The 16,530-nt window shown below is 50.3% G+C and overlaps 1 protein-coding gene across 1 annotated transcript in view; it reads right to left on the bottom strand.

The window, feature by feature from the left end:
- Window positions 1-16,530, bottom strand: part of cacna1ba (calcium channel, voltage-dependent, N type, alpha 1B subunit, a) — a 124,895-nt gene that overhangs the window by 81,050 nt on the left and 27,315 nt on the right. The window contains exon 7 of the mRNA XM_078087326.1: window positions 13,424-13,527. Within this exon, the coding sequence (XP_077943452.1) occupies window positions 13,424-13,527 (104 nt within the window). The remainder of the gene's footprint in view (window positions 1-13,423; window positions 13,528-16,530) is intronic.

Below are 16,530 nucleotides of genomic sequence, written 5' to 3'. Positions count from 1 at the left end.
ATGACAAGAGCCTGAATCAGTACCTGCGCTGCCTTCTGAGTGAGGGGACGTATTCTCCTGATGTTGTAGAGCGTGTATCTACAGGATCGCGTTGTCGCGGTGATGTTGGGAGTCAGGGAGAGTTGGCTGTCGAGTGTGACACCGAGGTTCTTAGCGGTCAAAGTGGCCGTTAGTAAGGAGTTTCCAAAGTTGACTGTCAGGTCCTGGGTAAGCGAATCTTTTCTGGGAAAGAGAAGTAGTTCAGTCTTGTCGGGGTTCATTTTCAGATGGTGGGCGGACATCCACTGAGAGATGTCAGTTAGACAGGCAGAGATCTGAGCCACCACCTGGGTGTCCGAGTGAGGGAAGGAGAGAATTAGTTGGGTGTCATCGGCATAGCTGTGGTAAGAGAAGCCATGCGAGCAAATGAAAGCGCCAAGAGAGTTGGTGTAAAGCATATATGTCAAACTCAAGGCCCGCGGGCCATATCCGGCACGGCATGCAATTATATCTGGCCCGCGAGATCATTTTATATTATTGTTACTAATGGCCCGACGATATGAAGCGCTGATAACAAAATAAACTACAGATCCCATAATGCAGCGCTTCAGCTCCCTTGGCGAGCGCTTTCGGTGGCGTTTCTGTCTGACACAACCGCACGTCTCAATGCCGTAAACCTCCAGCTCCAGGGACGTGACCGCATGATCACTGACCTGTATGACGCAGTGAAGGCATTTCCAGTGAAGCTGATTTTATGGGAGACACAAATGCACCAGTGCAACTTGCCCCACTTTCCCTGTTGCCAAGTAATGCGGAACAACGGTGTTCCCAAATACGCACTTTGCTGATAAACTGAGCGCGCTGCGCACGGAGTTCGCACGGCGCTTTGGTGATTTTGAGGAACAAAAAAATAATTTTGAGTTGTTTCGCAACCCATTTGCCGTCGACGTGGAAACTGCACCTGTGCAGATTCAGATGGAGCTGATTGAGCTGCAGTGTGATGGGACACTAAAGACAAAGTACGACACTGTTTATTCACTCCATTCCCGCAGCAATGCCCCAGCTCCGTCTACATGCGGCTCGAACCTTGTGCATGTTTGGTAGCACATATCTGTGTGAGAAGCTGTTCTCAGTGATGAAAACAATACCGCACACAGGAGTCGTCTCACTGATGAGCACCTTCAGTCCATCCTGAGAGTCTCCACAACACGGGACCTCACGAAAAACATAAACCAACTTGTTGCCAAAAAAAGATGCCAAGCATCCAGCTCTGATAAAATGGCATAAGAGAAAAGAAAACTGAATGTTTTGCATCGTTATTTGTTATTACTGAAAAGCACAAATTTTATTTATATTTCCAGGTTTTGTTTTGTTTTGCAGCATGTTCATATTTCTAACTTGTATAATTTTGACAGGAGACATTTTTATGGAGAGTAAAATCAAAGTTTTTTTAATATAAAATGACAAAAGCAAAGAATTTCAAATGTTTTGATTTGTTATTTTAATGTTTACTTAAAGCACAAGCACTGTCACAATTTTTATTTATTTTTTCAGGCGGTTTTTTGCAGCATGTTCATATTTCTAACTTGTATCATTTTGACTGGATATATTTTTATGGAGAGCAAGATATTTTAAGTTATTTAAAGTTTAAGTTTATTTATTGCAGAATAACATTCCTGTCTGTTTGTATTTATATTTATGTTAAAAGAAACATTTAGTTTTAGTGTGTTCAATAAATGTTTATTCTGTTCGGCCCGCGACCTGAAGTGTGTTTTGAATTTTGGCCCCCTGTGCAATTGAGTTTGACACCCCTGGTGTAAAGCGAAAACAGGAGGGGACCCAGCACGGAACCCTGAGGAACTCCAGTAGCAAGAGGACAAGGTTCCGACACAGATCCTCGCCAGGTTACCCGGTAGGTGCGGCCGTCGAGGTAGGACGAGAGAAGGGAGAGAGCAGAGCCTGTGACACCAAGTTCCTGAAGGGAGGAAATAAGGATCTGGTGGTTGACCGTGTCAAATGCAGCAGAGAGGTCCAGAAGGATGAGGACAGAGGAGAGAGAGGCGGCTCTAGCAGTGTGGAGTTGCTCTGAGACATCAAGGAGAGCAGTCTCTGTGGAGTGGCCTGCCTTGAAACCTGACTGGTGGGGGTCAAGGAGGTTGTTACAGTGGAGATAAGAGGAGAGTTGATTAAAGATAGCACGTTCAAGGGTTTTGGACAAAAAGGGAAGAAGAGAGACCGGTCTGTAGTTGTTTTCTTCAGAAGGGTTGAGGGTAGGTTTCTTCAGGAGGGGGTTGACTCTTGCCTCCTTCAGAGAATTGGGAAAGCAGCCAGATAACAGAGCGTTGTTGATGAGACAGGTGAGGGACGGAAGAAGGTCAGGTGCGATAGATTGTAGAAGATGTGATGGAATGGGGTCAAGAGGGCAGGACGGGCAGAGGTTACTATGGTAAGAATTTGGTTAGGAGAGAGGGCGGTGAAAGAGGAAAGTGAGGGCGAAAAGAGGAGGAGCGTATGTCAGCTATTTTCTTGGTGAAGTAGTTGACAAAGTCTCCCGGAAGAAGGGTGGAGGAGGGGTAGGGGGGTTCGAGGAGATTGGAGAAGATCGAGAAGAGTTTTTTGGGGTTAGAAAATGAAGATTCGATTTTGGATTGGTAGAAAGAGCTTTTGGCAGCAGAGATAGAAGCAGAAAACGAGGAGAGGAGAGATTGAAATTTAAGCAGGTCGTCAGGTCGTTTATATTTACGCCATCTCCTTTCCGACGCTCGCATGGTGGCTGAGAGTTAGTCAATGAGGGAGGTTTGTTAGTTATAGAGAGTGGAAGGGAGTAAGAGATGAAGAAGTGATCAGACACATGAAGTGGAGTTACAGAGAGGTAAGTGGTAGAGCAGTTTCTAGTAAAGATGTAGTCAAGGTGATTGCCGGCTTTGTGAGTAGGAGGAGAGGGACTGAGTGACAGAGCGAAGGAAGAAAGTAGGTGTAAGAGGTCAGATAACTTCTCTGTCTGGATGTTGAAGTCACCCAGGAGGAAGAGCAGAGGTCCATTTTCGGGGAAATTAGACAGGAGAATGTCCAGTTCTTCTAAGAAATGACCTAAGGAGCCTGGCGGACGGTAGAGGACAACGATGGTTAATTGTACCGGGTGAGTGACTGTTACAGCATGGAATTCAAAGGACATTGGGGTGGATGGTGGAGGTGGAGGGTGGAGGGTAGAGAGAAAAGCTCCATTTGGGTGAACTGAGTAGACCTGTGCCACCACCCCTACCAGTGGGCCTGGGAGTGTGGCTGAAGGAGAAGGCGGAGGAGAGAGCGGCTGGGGTAGATGTGTTCTCAAGTGTGATCCAGGTCTCGGTGAGAGCGAGGAAGTCGAGTCACTGCTGGATAGCGAAGCCGGAGATGAAGTCAGCCTTGCGAGTCGCTGACTGGAAGTTCCAAAGACCTGCTGTGACGAGGTGCTGGACATGTGTGGAGCGGGTGGGATAGGAGAGAGAGGAGAGGTTACGATAGAGAGCAGATCTAGCCCGAGGCCTGTAGTATCTGCGGGAAGAGATTCGAACAGGCACGGGTAAAGGGGTCAAACACATTATTAAAAATAGCAGAAGAAGGCGCCGCATTCAGCCACCCTGAAAGACTCCTTTGTCTTTGTTCTGCTCGTCTTGACTCCACGAAAGACTCCTTTGTCTTTGTTCTGCTCGTCTTCGTGCTGCGAGGATAAGCTAACGCTTCCCACGATTTCTAGTTAAATACTCCCTCGTTAGTGGAAGTCTGCTGCGGCTGCGCTGGCCGCTCCCCCGTCGTTTAGGAGACAAAAGGTCGATTGGCCTCAACAGAAACTCCTCAAAATGCAAAGCACCAATAGCTTGACACCCTAATCGGTGAACAATCACCATGTGGTGTTTTGACAAAATGAGAGTTTAAGGATTCAAGTCTTATTTGCTTCAGAAGACAAGGCAAAACAGACTTAGATCAGGTCAAAACCTAGCAGAGTTAGGAGGGCACACTGGCAGTTAACTTAATAGTAGAATCTAGAACACAACCTGGCACTAAAAGACTGAAAGAGATTGAGCAAACTAGCAACCAAGATAACTTCAAACAAAGAGAACTGGCAGTGAGACGACGAAAACTAAAGCAAACCAGCAATCAAATTAACTTAAGACACTAGGAGCAACAACAAATTTAGCAGATACTGTTTCCAAAGTTTTGACCTTTCGCCTTTTGTCTCTTCTAGCTTACCTCCCGTTGCTGGAATCGGCTACATGTTCGGAGCCTTCACCGCCTTCCGTTTCGCCCCCTGCCTGCTCGCCCCACCACGGACTCTAGCCTCAGCATACAGCCAGCACCCTCCTCTCCTATCTGGACTCCCCTCTACTACAGTAAGGACTACCAACCTCACCACTGGATTCATCATTCCTTTCAACCCTCCTAATCCCCCCCTGAAGATCTCCAACATTTCTACCCAATAAACATTGTTCTCACTCCCACCTCTGTCTACAGTGTGGCAAAAATCCCTGCAGCCCCGTGGCCTATGTTGCCGTCTGGCTCGGATTATTGCTGTCATTTCACCAGGAGGCATATGTGAGAAAACACACATTCTGGTTTACACCTGCTTTTATGAGGAGGAGAATTTTCACCGCTAAATGGATGCACACTTCCACGGCCGGTTTCTGCACATACCGCGGAATACATAATTAGACACACTTTACGCAGCCCCTACCATCTCTTCGCCCACTTTCCCCTTGACCCTCCCGTGAAAACTGCACTTTTATTTCAGTGCGGCTTGTTTGTGCATACTTCGCCATCCTTTTACGCGCACAAATACACCTATAGTGGCCGCAAAAGCATTAGTACATGAAGCCCCCAGTCTGAGGCAGTCTGTGAAGTGACTGTCAGTGGGCTGGCTCCTGTTTTTTGATTTGGTGATTTTCATCTGTATAAATGCCATTTCACACAGGGAAGTTGATCCAAAGTAGGCACTCACTTTTGGGAGAGGAAACTTCTCTTTGCTGACAATTCTGCAAAGTCCCTGTCCCTTGACCTGGCTTTCAGCTCTGTGTCATTTTGCATATCAACCATCTCCATGTCCACTCCACCTGGCAAAGCAAATCCTTTCTGGAATTTAGGTGCAACCTCCTCTGTGTCAATATGCAGGAATGGGTTTCAAATAAATGCAGCAATATCCTCCATGACGTTGAACTCTAACCAAAACGTCAGCTAAACTGTGCCAACAAGTTCTCCAGGTGCACACAGTACCGTTCAGGGTGAAAAACAATCATATTTGATGGAATGCGACATATTCTCCATATTAGTTGTCACGAATTCTCCATCGTATTAGTTGTTCTCCTGCCTGCCTGCTTTCTTGTCAATTAAATCTACTGTCATTCCAGATCCTGTCATCAACAAGAAATCATCTTATTCTCTTTGTGGTGGCGGGCGTGGTTTTGGGCTCGTCTGCAGCAGGAGAGAGGGGGGAGTGGCTCAGGGAACGGTGCCAGGTGGGAGCAATTGGCATCAGCACAGCTGATGCTACTCTAACCCTGTGTTTATGTCTTTTTAAGAGCAGTGAGAGCGGCGGCGAGGGAGCGAGAGACGCGGAGACCTCACTGCTCTGTGTATGAAAACTTTGAATAAAATCTGTTATATTGCAACCAACCCTGCCGTGTCGTGCTGTCTCTGCGGCCCCGAGGACCTACATCGTGACAGTGGCGCCCAACGTAGCGGGGGAACGGCGGAATGACTGACGAGCAGCAGCAGGGGATGCCAGCTCAGCCGATCTTGGCGCTGGGTCAGATGATCGGCGAGCTGGCGGTCATCCAGCGGGACCAGGCAGAGGCCAATCGGCAGTTCCTGGGGGCGCTCCAAGCCCAGGTGGGGCGTCAGGCCCAGGCTCTGGAGCAACTGGCGGCGCGACCGGCCGACGCTCAGCGAACGCCCGGGCCTGCGGCGCTGACCGGACTGACGCTCCATCGCATGACGGCGGAGGATGACGCGCAGTCCTTTTTGGAGGCCTTTGAGGCGATGGCGGAGGCGTGCAGCTGGCCGGCGGAGGAGTGGTCGGTCCGGCTTTTACCTCTCTTATCCGGGGAGGCACAGACGGCGGCCATGGGGCTGCCACCGGCGGCCCGGCGGGACTACGCATCCGTGCGTAAGGCGGTCACCGACAGGCTGGGGCTGCTGCCAGAGGACCACCGCCGGCGGTTTCGGCAGACCAGGTTGGAGCCGGGGGACCGGCCGTTCGCGTACGGGCAGCGGCTCAAGGACGCCGCGAACAGATGGCTGCTGCCTAACGGCGTTGGGGGGAAGGAGGCCGTGATGGAGAAGGTGGTCTTGGAGCAGTTCGCGGAGGGGCTCCCGGCCCGGACGGCAGCGTGGGTGAAGTACCACCGCCCACCGACCCTCAAAGCGGCCATCACCCTCGCAGAGGATCACCTGGCGGTGCACCCCAGTGGGCAGCGGGACGAGGAGGGTACGCCATCCCCGGACCGACCAGCGCGACGGCGAGGGGGGCAGCCGCAGCCGGTGGAGCGACCCGTGCCGGCCCCGCGACGGACATCGTTCCTTCCGGCCCGCTACCCGCCGACCGCAGAGCGCTCCGGTGCCCTTCCCGACCCACAGAGGGGTTCTCAAACGCCGGGGCAGGAATGTTGGAGGTGCGGGCAGCCCGGACACCTCCGGAGAGAGTGTCCGCTGATGGAGGTGGGGCCGGCGTTCCAACACCCTCCCCCGGTCCGGGAGCGACGTACCGCGTTCCGGTAAGAATCCAGGGGGGTATACGCCAGGCGTTGGTTGATTCGGGCTGCATGCAGTCTATGATTCACCAGAGCCTGGTTCGGCCCGGGGCATTGGTGGAGGCGTCACGGGTGAAAATAAGGTGTGTGCATGGGGACGTTCACGAGTATCCCATAGTGTCCGTAGAATTTAGGCATAGAGGGAAAAAGCATAGTGTGAAGGCAGCGGTTAGCTCCCGCCTGACGCACCCCGTAATTTTGGGAACAGATTGGCCAGGGTTTGATAAGCTAATGGGGCTGGCCGCGGGGGTGCGTTCACGACCGACAGGGTTATGCGGTATGTGCGCGGTGCTCAGCGGTGACGCGAGGTCGTCCGACGCTGCAGACGGGGAGGGCGAGTCGGCAGAGCCTCTCGTAGAGACTCCGCCGGTTCCCGGGTTTCGCTCCATGGAAGATTTTCCACTCGAGCAGTCTCGTGACGATACTCTACGCTCAGCTTACGACCAAGTGATTAGGATTGATGGTCAGTTGGTGCGCCCTGACGCGGCGCAATCATATCCGCACTTTTCGTTGATTAGGGACAGACTGTATAGAGTGAGTCGTGACACTCTGACGGGGCAGGAAAACACCCAGTTGCTGGTGCCGAAAAGCCGTCGGGAAATGATTTTCCAGGCGGCTCATTATAACCCGATGGCGGGGCATATGGGATACGAAAAAACGCTAGACCGGATAATGACCCGATTTTATTGGCCAGGCATCCGGGGGGACGTGCGCCGCCGGTGCGCGTCCTGCCCGGAGTGTCAGTTAGTAAACGCTCCGGCCACTCCGAGGGCGCCGTTGCGTCCTCTGCCGTTGGTGGAGGTTCCGTTCGAGCGGATCGGTATGGACCTCATCGGGCCGTTTCACCGGAGCGCACGCGGATATCGCTTTGTGTTAGTCCTCATGGATTACGCAACGCGATATCCGGAGGCAGTGCCGTTGCGCAATATCTCTGCAAAGAGTGTCGCGCGGGCTCTGTTTCAGGTCATCTCCCGAGTCGGAATCCCTAAAGAGATTCTGACTGACCAGGGCACCTCGTTCATGTCGCGCACACTGAGAGAACTTTACGGGTTACTGGGCATCAAGTCCATTCGTACTAGCGTGTACCACCCGCAGACGGATGGGCTGGTGGAACGTATGAATAAGACTCTGAAGTCCATGATCCGTAAATTTATTAGCGAAGATGAACGTAATTGGGATAACTGGCTTGACCCTCTGTTGTTTGCAGTGCGGGAGGTCCCCCAGGCCTCCACGGGGTTTTCTCCCTTTGAACTTTTGTTTGGCAGGACACCGAGTGGGGTGCTGGACCTAATTAAGGAAAGCTGGGAGGAAGGTCCGAGCCCTGGCAAGAACGAGATCCAGTACGTCCTGGACCTGCGAGCAAAGCTCCACACACTGGGTAGAATGTCACGAGAGAATTTGCTCCAGGCCCAGGAACGGCAACAACGGCTGTACAACAGAGGAGCCAGGCTGCGGCAATTCACGCCGGGAGAAAAGGTACTTGTGTTACTTCCTTCTTCCAACTCTAAACTCCTGGCTAAGTGGCAAGGGCCCTTCGAGGTCACACGGCAGGTGGGGGATGTCGACTATGAGGTGGTGCGGTCTGACCGGGGCGGGGCGACGCAGATATACCACCTAAACCTCCTGAAAGCCTGGAGGGAGGCGGAGTCTGTTGCCCTGGTGTCCGCGGTACCGGAAAGAGAAGAGCTGGGGCCGGAGGTGCCAAAAGCGGCTGATCCCACCCCGCTCCCGTACGAGGCCCGTCTCTCCGAGGACCAGAGAACGGACATCGCCCAGTTGCAGAAGCAGTTTGCTGACGTGTTCTCCCCCCTGCCAGGCCGGACCGACCTGATAGCTCACAGAATCGAGACTCCCCCGGGGGTGACTGTGAGATCACGTCCCTACAGGATGCCCGAACACAAAAGAAAAGTGGTTCAGGGGGAATTGGCTAGTATGTTGGAGATGGGGGTAATAGAAGAGTCCCACAGCGCCTGGTGTAGCCCCATCGTTCTTGTGCCTAAGAAAGATGGGTCGGTGCGGTTCTGTGTGGACTATCGCAGGGTGAATGATGTGTCACGGTTTGATGCCTACCCGATGCCCCGGGTCGACGAACTCCTGGACCGGCTGGGCACTGCACGTTTCTTTACGACACTGGATTTAACCAAGGGCTATTGGCAGATTCCTCTGTCTCCAGAGTCCAAGGAAAAAACGGCGTTCTCCACTCCGTATGGGTTATACCAATTTACCACACTTCCCTTTGGCCTGTTCGGTGCCCCGGCCACGTTTCAGCGTCTCATGGATCGGGTGCTGCGTCCCCACGCTGCATATGCTGCCGCCTACTTGGATGACGTCATTATCCACAGCACCACCTGGGCGGAGCATATGCGGCGGGTGGGTGCGGTGCTGGAGTCCCTGAGACGGGCGGGGCTCACCGCCAACCCGGGGAAGTGTGCAGTTGGACGGAGGGAGGTCCGGTATCTGGGGTACCACTTGGGGGGCGGGCAGGTGCGTCCTCAGGTAGACAACACTGCGGCGATTGCGGCCTGCCCGCGGCCCAAGACGAAAAAAGAGGTGAGGCGGTTCTTGGGGCTGGCGGGGTATTACAGGCGGTTCATTCCCAGCTTCGCGGACCTCGCCAGCCCCCTGACCGACCTGACCCGGAGAGGTGCGTCAGATCCGGTCCAGTGGTCGGAGCAGTGCCAGCAGGCGTTTGAGAAGGTGAAACAGACTCTTTGTGGGGAACCACTCCTCCATACCCCTGACTTTTCTTTTCCCTTCACTCTGCAGACTGACGCATCGGACAGAGGGCTGGGGGCCGTTTTGTCCCAGGAGGTGGAGGGGGTCGACCGCCCAGTCTTATACATCAGCCGGAAGCTGTCCGAAAGGGAGGCCAGGTACAGCACGGTGGAAAAGGAGTGCCTGGCCATCCGGTGGGCGGTGGACTCCCTGCGCTACTACCTCCTGGGACGCTCTTTCACCCTCTGTTCGGACCACGCCCCGCTCCAATGGCTCCACCGCATGAAGGATACCAACGCCCGGATCACCCGGTGGTATCTGGCGCTACAGCCTTTTAACTTCAGAGTGGTCCATAGGCCGGGGGCGCAGATGGTCGTGGCAGACTTCCTCTCCCGCCCTCTTGAGGGTGGGGGGGGGAGTAGGTTAGGCCGGTGGGCTTCCCGGCCTAAGTCGGGCGGTGGGGGTATGTGGTGGCGGGCGTGGTTTTGGGCTCGTCTGCAGCAGGAGAGAGGGGGGAGTGGCTCAGGGAACGGTGCCAGGTGGGAGCAATTGGCATCAGCACAGCTGATGCTACTCTAACCCTGTGTTTATGTCTTTTTAAGAGCAGTGAGAGCGGCGGCGAGGGAGCGAGAGACGCGGAGACCTCACTGCTCTGTGTATGAAAACTTTGAATAAAATCTGTTATATTGCAACCAACCCTGCCGTGTCGTGCTGTCTCTGCGGCCCCGAGGACCTACATCGTGACACTCTTCATCTGGTCCTCATGCCCTTCCCACCTGCAGCCCATTCCCTCATTAGCCCCTCACTATTTAGGTCCCCACACTTCCACTCTGCCAGATTGTCTTGTGTGTATGCCAAGTTTTCCAGTGTTTACCTGATATCCCGTCCTGACTTAGCCTGCCTTTTTTGACCACAAACACTTCACCTGCCCCTTTTTGGATTTGTTCACCTGTCGGATTGCCATCCTGGTTCTGAACCCTGCCTATCCTCGTTTACGGATTCCCTGCCTCCCCTCTGGATTTGTTTGCCCGTTGGACTGCTACCCCGGTTTTGACCCAGCCTGTATGAGTAAAGAACTTTGATTGGATTTCCGGTTCAGAGTTGTGCTTTTTCCTGGCGGAAGCCATGCAGGCTATGAGTGTCCGTCATGAGTGCAGCATGGAGTCTCTCCGTGATCATCTGCTGAGTCTCCCCGGCGCTACTCAGGTCCCAGGTGCTACAAGTGCTCTCAGACCTCCTTCTCACTCGGCTCCCGCGTCAGAAGCGCACTTACCACCCCCGGAGCACGGCTCTGGTGCTTCTGGTTCCTGTCGACCATTCCTGATTCAGTGTTCTCTCGCTTTCAAGCTTCAGCCCTCTGCCTCCCTCCGAGAGGTCCCAAGTTGCATACATTGTCTCTCTCCTCACGGGACGAGCCAAGGACTGAGTGGCACAGGCAGTCGTCAACCTACCGTACACTCAGTTCATAGACCAGAAGGACTGTTACATGACATCAATTTTGTGTCATCTTCATGGAGGAAAACTTAGGCCTGTTGCCTACTTCTCCTCAAAACTTGACCCTATTGCTTCGGGTCTTCCTCTCTGTTTGCGAGCAGTGGGAAAAGCCGAGAGACATTTTAGCATCACGTGACATTGTGGGCTACTGTGATGTCATACTTAGGGTCCCACATGCTGTCTCCCATATCTTACATGCCCAGAAGACTTGCTCTCTTCCACATTTATGCTAAGTTGTCTCATGGAAGAGATCACGTGGGTAAAGGCGAGATGTGCACTGCTCTAAATGAGCATGCTGAGATATTGTGCTAACCTCTCCCCCTCACTCTCAGCACTGCACGGAGAGGTGAAAGCGGCGCTTCTATCCACAGCTACTGCAGTCCAGCACCACCTGAAACCCGGAGACCAGGTCCTCATTAAGGATAACCGGAGAAAGCACTGGAAGCAGAGACGCTCCACAGGGCCCTTTCAAGTATTCCTGACCACGGAGACGGCAGTTATGGTGGAAGGGAAAGCGACGTGGGTCCATGCCAGCCACTGCAAACGCATCCCAGAACCAGGAAACTAAGGTGCACCTTCATCTGGTTCCGGTTAATTGGTTGCAGGGTGGAGAGCCCTGCCCCCACTGCAGTGTTCCAAAACACCAACGAGCCCAGCAGAGACGGCAAAGACGACAGCCACCCGAAGAACGACGATAGAAGACAGATCTCCAGCGCCAAAGAACACTCCAAGAAAGCATGGTTGGAGCCTGAGTATGAACATGTGTTTATCACTATCGCTGGCCACATTAGTACTGATCCCCCTCACGATCAATGAAGTACAACCTCCTTTAAGGTCGCAGATTCCAGCCTTCTCCACCACTCCAATAGGGAATTTCAGGAAGTTTCCACTGTCCAGCTGAACTTTGAGACAAGACTGAATTTTTGCGCTACACAATAGAACATGATGCATGGGTTCAAATAGAAAGTCACTAATTGAACTAATTATGTGTGTTGCCGGGTTAAGAAGAGATACAGTATGTACTGTGTGGGTGTACGGAAGATTTGATTTAGAAGATCCACCATTCTGGTGCAGTAAACCACAATCGTGTCAGGAGATACCAGCCTACACCGGCTCCAGCAACTGGAGGGAAACATGCAATAAACTTACAAGCTTGTCGGTGAGACACAGCCTAAAACAGTACCACCTGAAGTAATTTATGAGGCTGGGAAACCACAGGCCCTGACCTCCCGCAGGCCAGAACAGCCTCCCACTCAAGCAACTTGGAGGCGAGGGTTGACCACTTTTGAATGTCCAAGACGGAGGACTGGGAAGGAAGGTTGTAAAACTTACATGTGACGGCTGAGCACGCTGCACTTAGGTCACTGGTCAGTCCTGAACTCCATGTCAGACAAAGTCCTAAAGATTGTCGTTTAGAGTTTAAGTCGATTTCTTAGTTGTCAAATGACAAAAAGAGAGAGATGTTGGGGGAGAATTTGTAGAGCGGCATATTGTGAGTGTCTCAAGAACTCGTATGTGACCTTTCTTGGGAAACTCGTGACCTGACCAAGTCCACAATGGCATCGTGTTTGCCAGACAGGTGCCTGGATTAACCCGTATCCTGTTCTTCTCTCCTTCCGTCCATTTAGTCTGTCAAATATGATTGACATGGTCCCATTAAGGGAGGGCCAAGGATGTTCCCAAACAACATCCGTTTACCACTAATCTCCCCTTGTGGGGGGGTGAGGATCTTCCGTTTTCCTCTTCCTCGAACCTTCAGAGATGTATAAAAGCTCCTGTTCTCCCCCAGAAACTTGGTCAGATCTTCTGGCTCCTCTTGGGAGAAAGAATCATCTGCCCCTATTCAGCTGAATTGTAGTCATTCGACTTCTGTCTGTACTTACGACTTGTGTTGGTTATTTCTGTATTCTTATGATTTTTCCTATATTCTAGTTAGTAAAATACTTCATCACAAACAAGTCTCTGATACTTTTGATTTCTCACAAGGGCTGAAATCCACAATTCCACCACATCCTGCAGCTGACACCCCCATGCTCGTGTCCTGCAGCCGGCTCCCCGGGACCTGATGCCGGCACCCCTTAGCCCGGCTCCCCACGACCCGTCGCGACCCAGTGTATTTAAGCCATGTGTGTGTTTTGTCCTTGTCGCGTCATTGAATGTTCTACCCCGAATATCGTAACCCTGTCTTTCCTGTGAGTTCCTGGTCTGTGCCTGCATCTCCCCCCCCGATGTTTATTTTGGATTTATCAAAAGTACCTTTTGTCAAACTCTGCGTTTGAGTCCTGCCTCTGCCTACCCGATCGTGACAGCATTCTTGTGTGAGGTGTAGCACATTCTCATTTAAGTTTTTCTTGTAGAGATGGAGCCATCAATACACCCAACTGGTCCGGTTAAGAGAGGGTTAGATCTTGAAACACTCCGCTAATGTCATCCTCACTTTACCCTGTACTCACCCTGACAGCACACCCAACACCAGATTTAGCATGAAGAAGGAACCAATGATGATGAGGGGGATGAAGTATAGCCAGTTCCATGTGTTCCCTGAAGCATCGTTGGCCTAAGTAAGCAAACAGAGAGAAAGGATAGGGTTTATTAACAGTGTTGAGATTCATGTCTATTTTCTATAGAGACATATTGTTGATTCTCTGAGTACTTTTTGACCTTCCTATTCCGTCGGCAGCCCCAAACACATTATTTCCCGCCGAAGACATATTTAATACGAAATTGAATGTATCATGTCATTGTATTGGTTTATTTTTTTACAGGACTAAAACCACTGTACTTTACAGTTTACTGTTTTACGAGCAGGGGACGATGTGCATGAGTGTTAATACACACTGGTTGTCGAGTTTTTATGGCAGCAAGGCGCTGTATGTAGAATTGAGTCAGAACAAACTCAAAAGTATATGATATGTCAAAGTGCAACACACTGGCACTGGCATTGTCATCGAGAGAGGGTAGGACTTGATAATATAAGCTAAAACAAAACACTCCACAATCCTAACATTATAACTGGCAGGTTAACATTAATAAAGCAGTTTCTCTCAAGACAATACCGATCCCCCCCTTGTGTAACCCATGGTTTGCCTGTATGTGTATTCAGAGCCAGTGAGCAATGGACTTTGAAAATAATAATCAGAATCAAGATAAACTATTTTAGTGCAGGCCTCACAACAGAGAAACGGCAGAAGTGAAAATCTGGATTTCTTTGCTCAAGTCTGGCTCTGGTTAGCGGATTCTCACTCATCTTTTTGTCTGATAGTTTGATCCCATTAGTCTGACTAAAACCCCGCGGAAAATACCAAAAGCTTACTTAGCCACTCAGAAGCCAAAACGGGTAGGGTGTAAAATGGCGCTTGAGAGTGACAATTGGTTTTGAAAAAAAACAAAAAACACTCAAAGCCTAAACATGACTTACAAAAAAAAAAACACCCAAAACCTGCACGGAAGACTCTGAAATTGTTTGTGAGGCGCACACAATGGCCGCTGAATGTATGTTGCTAAAAAAGATAGGATTCAAACGAATTTGAACGAATTCAAATTCGTTCAAAACATCAAAGATAATGGGCCGTTATAATTCGTACGCTTGGTGATTATTTTACACTTCGGGTTTTGGCATTGTTTGTTGGAGTGAAATGTTACAGATATCAGCGTATTCCGTGTTGTCTAGCCTTCTTATGATTCGGTGTTCCTTTTTGACGATCTGGCTGTGAACTACTGGATGAGTTTGAGGTTAGCGTGCTGAATTTTCTCTCCAAGGTTTTTCAGCAGACACTCTTAGGTGTTTCCCACTATGTGTCTAGTGCTTACCATCCATAGTCACGAGGTGCGCTAGAGCGGTGGCATCAGACTCTAACGGTACTTTCATGACACTGGGAAAGACTGGGACGAGGGAGTGCCTTACGTTCTCCTTGCTTTTCAGCATTTACGCTGTTTTGAAGCAATTACTGGATTGATTAAAAAAAACAAAAACATTTGTACTCATAAACCAATTTATTAAGAAAAACAAGTGCAATTTCACCAATACTGTGCTTCAGTTTATGTGCATTACAACTTCAGATCACAGTTGATCTACAGAGCAAAACATGTAGTCATAGGTATTTATAACAAAATAAACTTCTCAAGATCTAAAAAAACATTTTAAATGTACTAACTAACATTTCCACATCTGTGTAGTTATCTGTACACCTGAACTGACTCACCACAAAATACAAACAAACGTGGGAGCTATTAAGTAAGGAGGTTAAGTCACCCCTCTTGCCTTCAAAATATAGAATAAAAAAAAGTTGGCAGTGCATGAGCCACAGTGTTCCATCAAACCAAACCCTTTTGTACTGAAGCTGCTGATTGACATTATATTGCACAATGTTCAGTGTCAAATATTTCAACAGTATGTTTTCATTTTCACAAAACTGTGTTCTACAGGATGCAAAAGTGTCTGAAGCCTTAGCTTACATGAAGTAGGTCAACTCACCAATTATTTTTCTCCTGAAACTTGGCATCTTTTAGCCCTCCCAAGTGCATCAATATCAGGCTTAAAATCCTGAGTAGCAGCCAATTTAAGAACATCATTCAAGTGCTTGTGTGTGAGTCTTGAGCAAAGCTTTGTTTTTGTGACGTTCATTACAGAGAACACTTGTTCACACAGGTAGGTGGTCCCAAACATGCTCAAAACTGTTGTGAAATGTCCAAAAACGTTGTCCTCCATTTGCAGCTTGTACTTTCTCCCTGAATTTTGTCACAACGCCTGTTTTTCTCCCTATCATTGATGGTGCGCCGTCTGAAGCCACACTGACAGCACGGGTCCAGTCCACTCCAACCCGGTCCAGCGCTTCAACGACAGCACTAAAAATGTCATTCGCTGTAGTGGTGTCTGTCATAGGTACCAACTCAAGGAACTCCTCGGTGACCGCCAAAGTCTCATCAACACCATGAATGAATATGGCCAGTTGAGCAACATCTGTAATGTCAGTGCTCTCATCGATTGCAACTGAAAATGCTACAAATGACTTGACTTTATGCTTCTTTTGGCTATCCAAATCCGCTGAAAGATCGGCAATCCTATCCGTCACAGTATTCCTCGTTAGGCTTATGTTGGCAAAAGCCTGTCGCTTCTCGGGGCACACGATTTCTGCAGCCTTCAGCATGCATGTTTTCACAAACTCACCCTCACAGTATGGCTTTGAGGCTGATGCTATTTCGTTAGCAATCAGGTAGCTAGCTTTCACTGCTGCCTCACTTGTCTCTCGGCTCCGGGTAAAAACGAACTGTTGTTTCTTTAGACTTGCAAGTAGGTTCTCAGTTTTCCTTGCAAGCGGTCGTATTTTTCGCCATGGTGAGTCTCATAGTGGCGCCGAATATTATAGTCTTTGAGCACAGAAACTTGCTGCGAACACAACAAACACACGGCTTTTCCAGTTATCGTTGTAAAAAAATCGGATGTGGTCCATTTTACTCGGTGTCCACGTTTCTCTTTTTTGACAGAGACATTTGGGGGTGAGGGTGTCACGCTTTTGGCAGAAAAAGACCGGGCGAATTAAAAAAAGCCGGTTGCTGCCAT

Source organism: Gasterosteus aculeatus, chromosome 13 (assembly GCF_964276395.1).
Source record: "Gasterosteus aculeatus chromosome 13, fGasAcu3.hap1.1, whole genome shotgun sequence".
Lineage (NCBI taxonomy): Eukaryota > Metazoa > Chordata > Actinopteri > Perciformes > Gasterosteidae > Gasterosteus > Gasterosteus aculeatus.
Note: the sequence above shows the minus strand (reverse complement) of the source record. Positions and strands in the feature narration are given on the sequence as shown.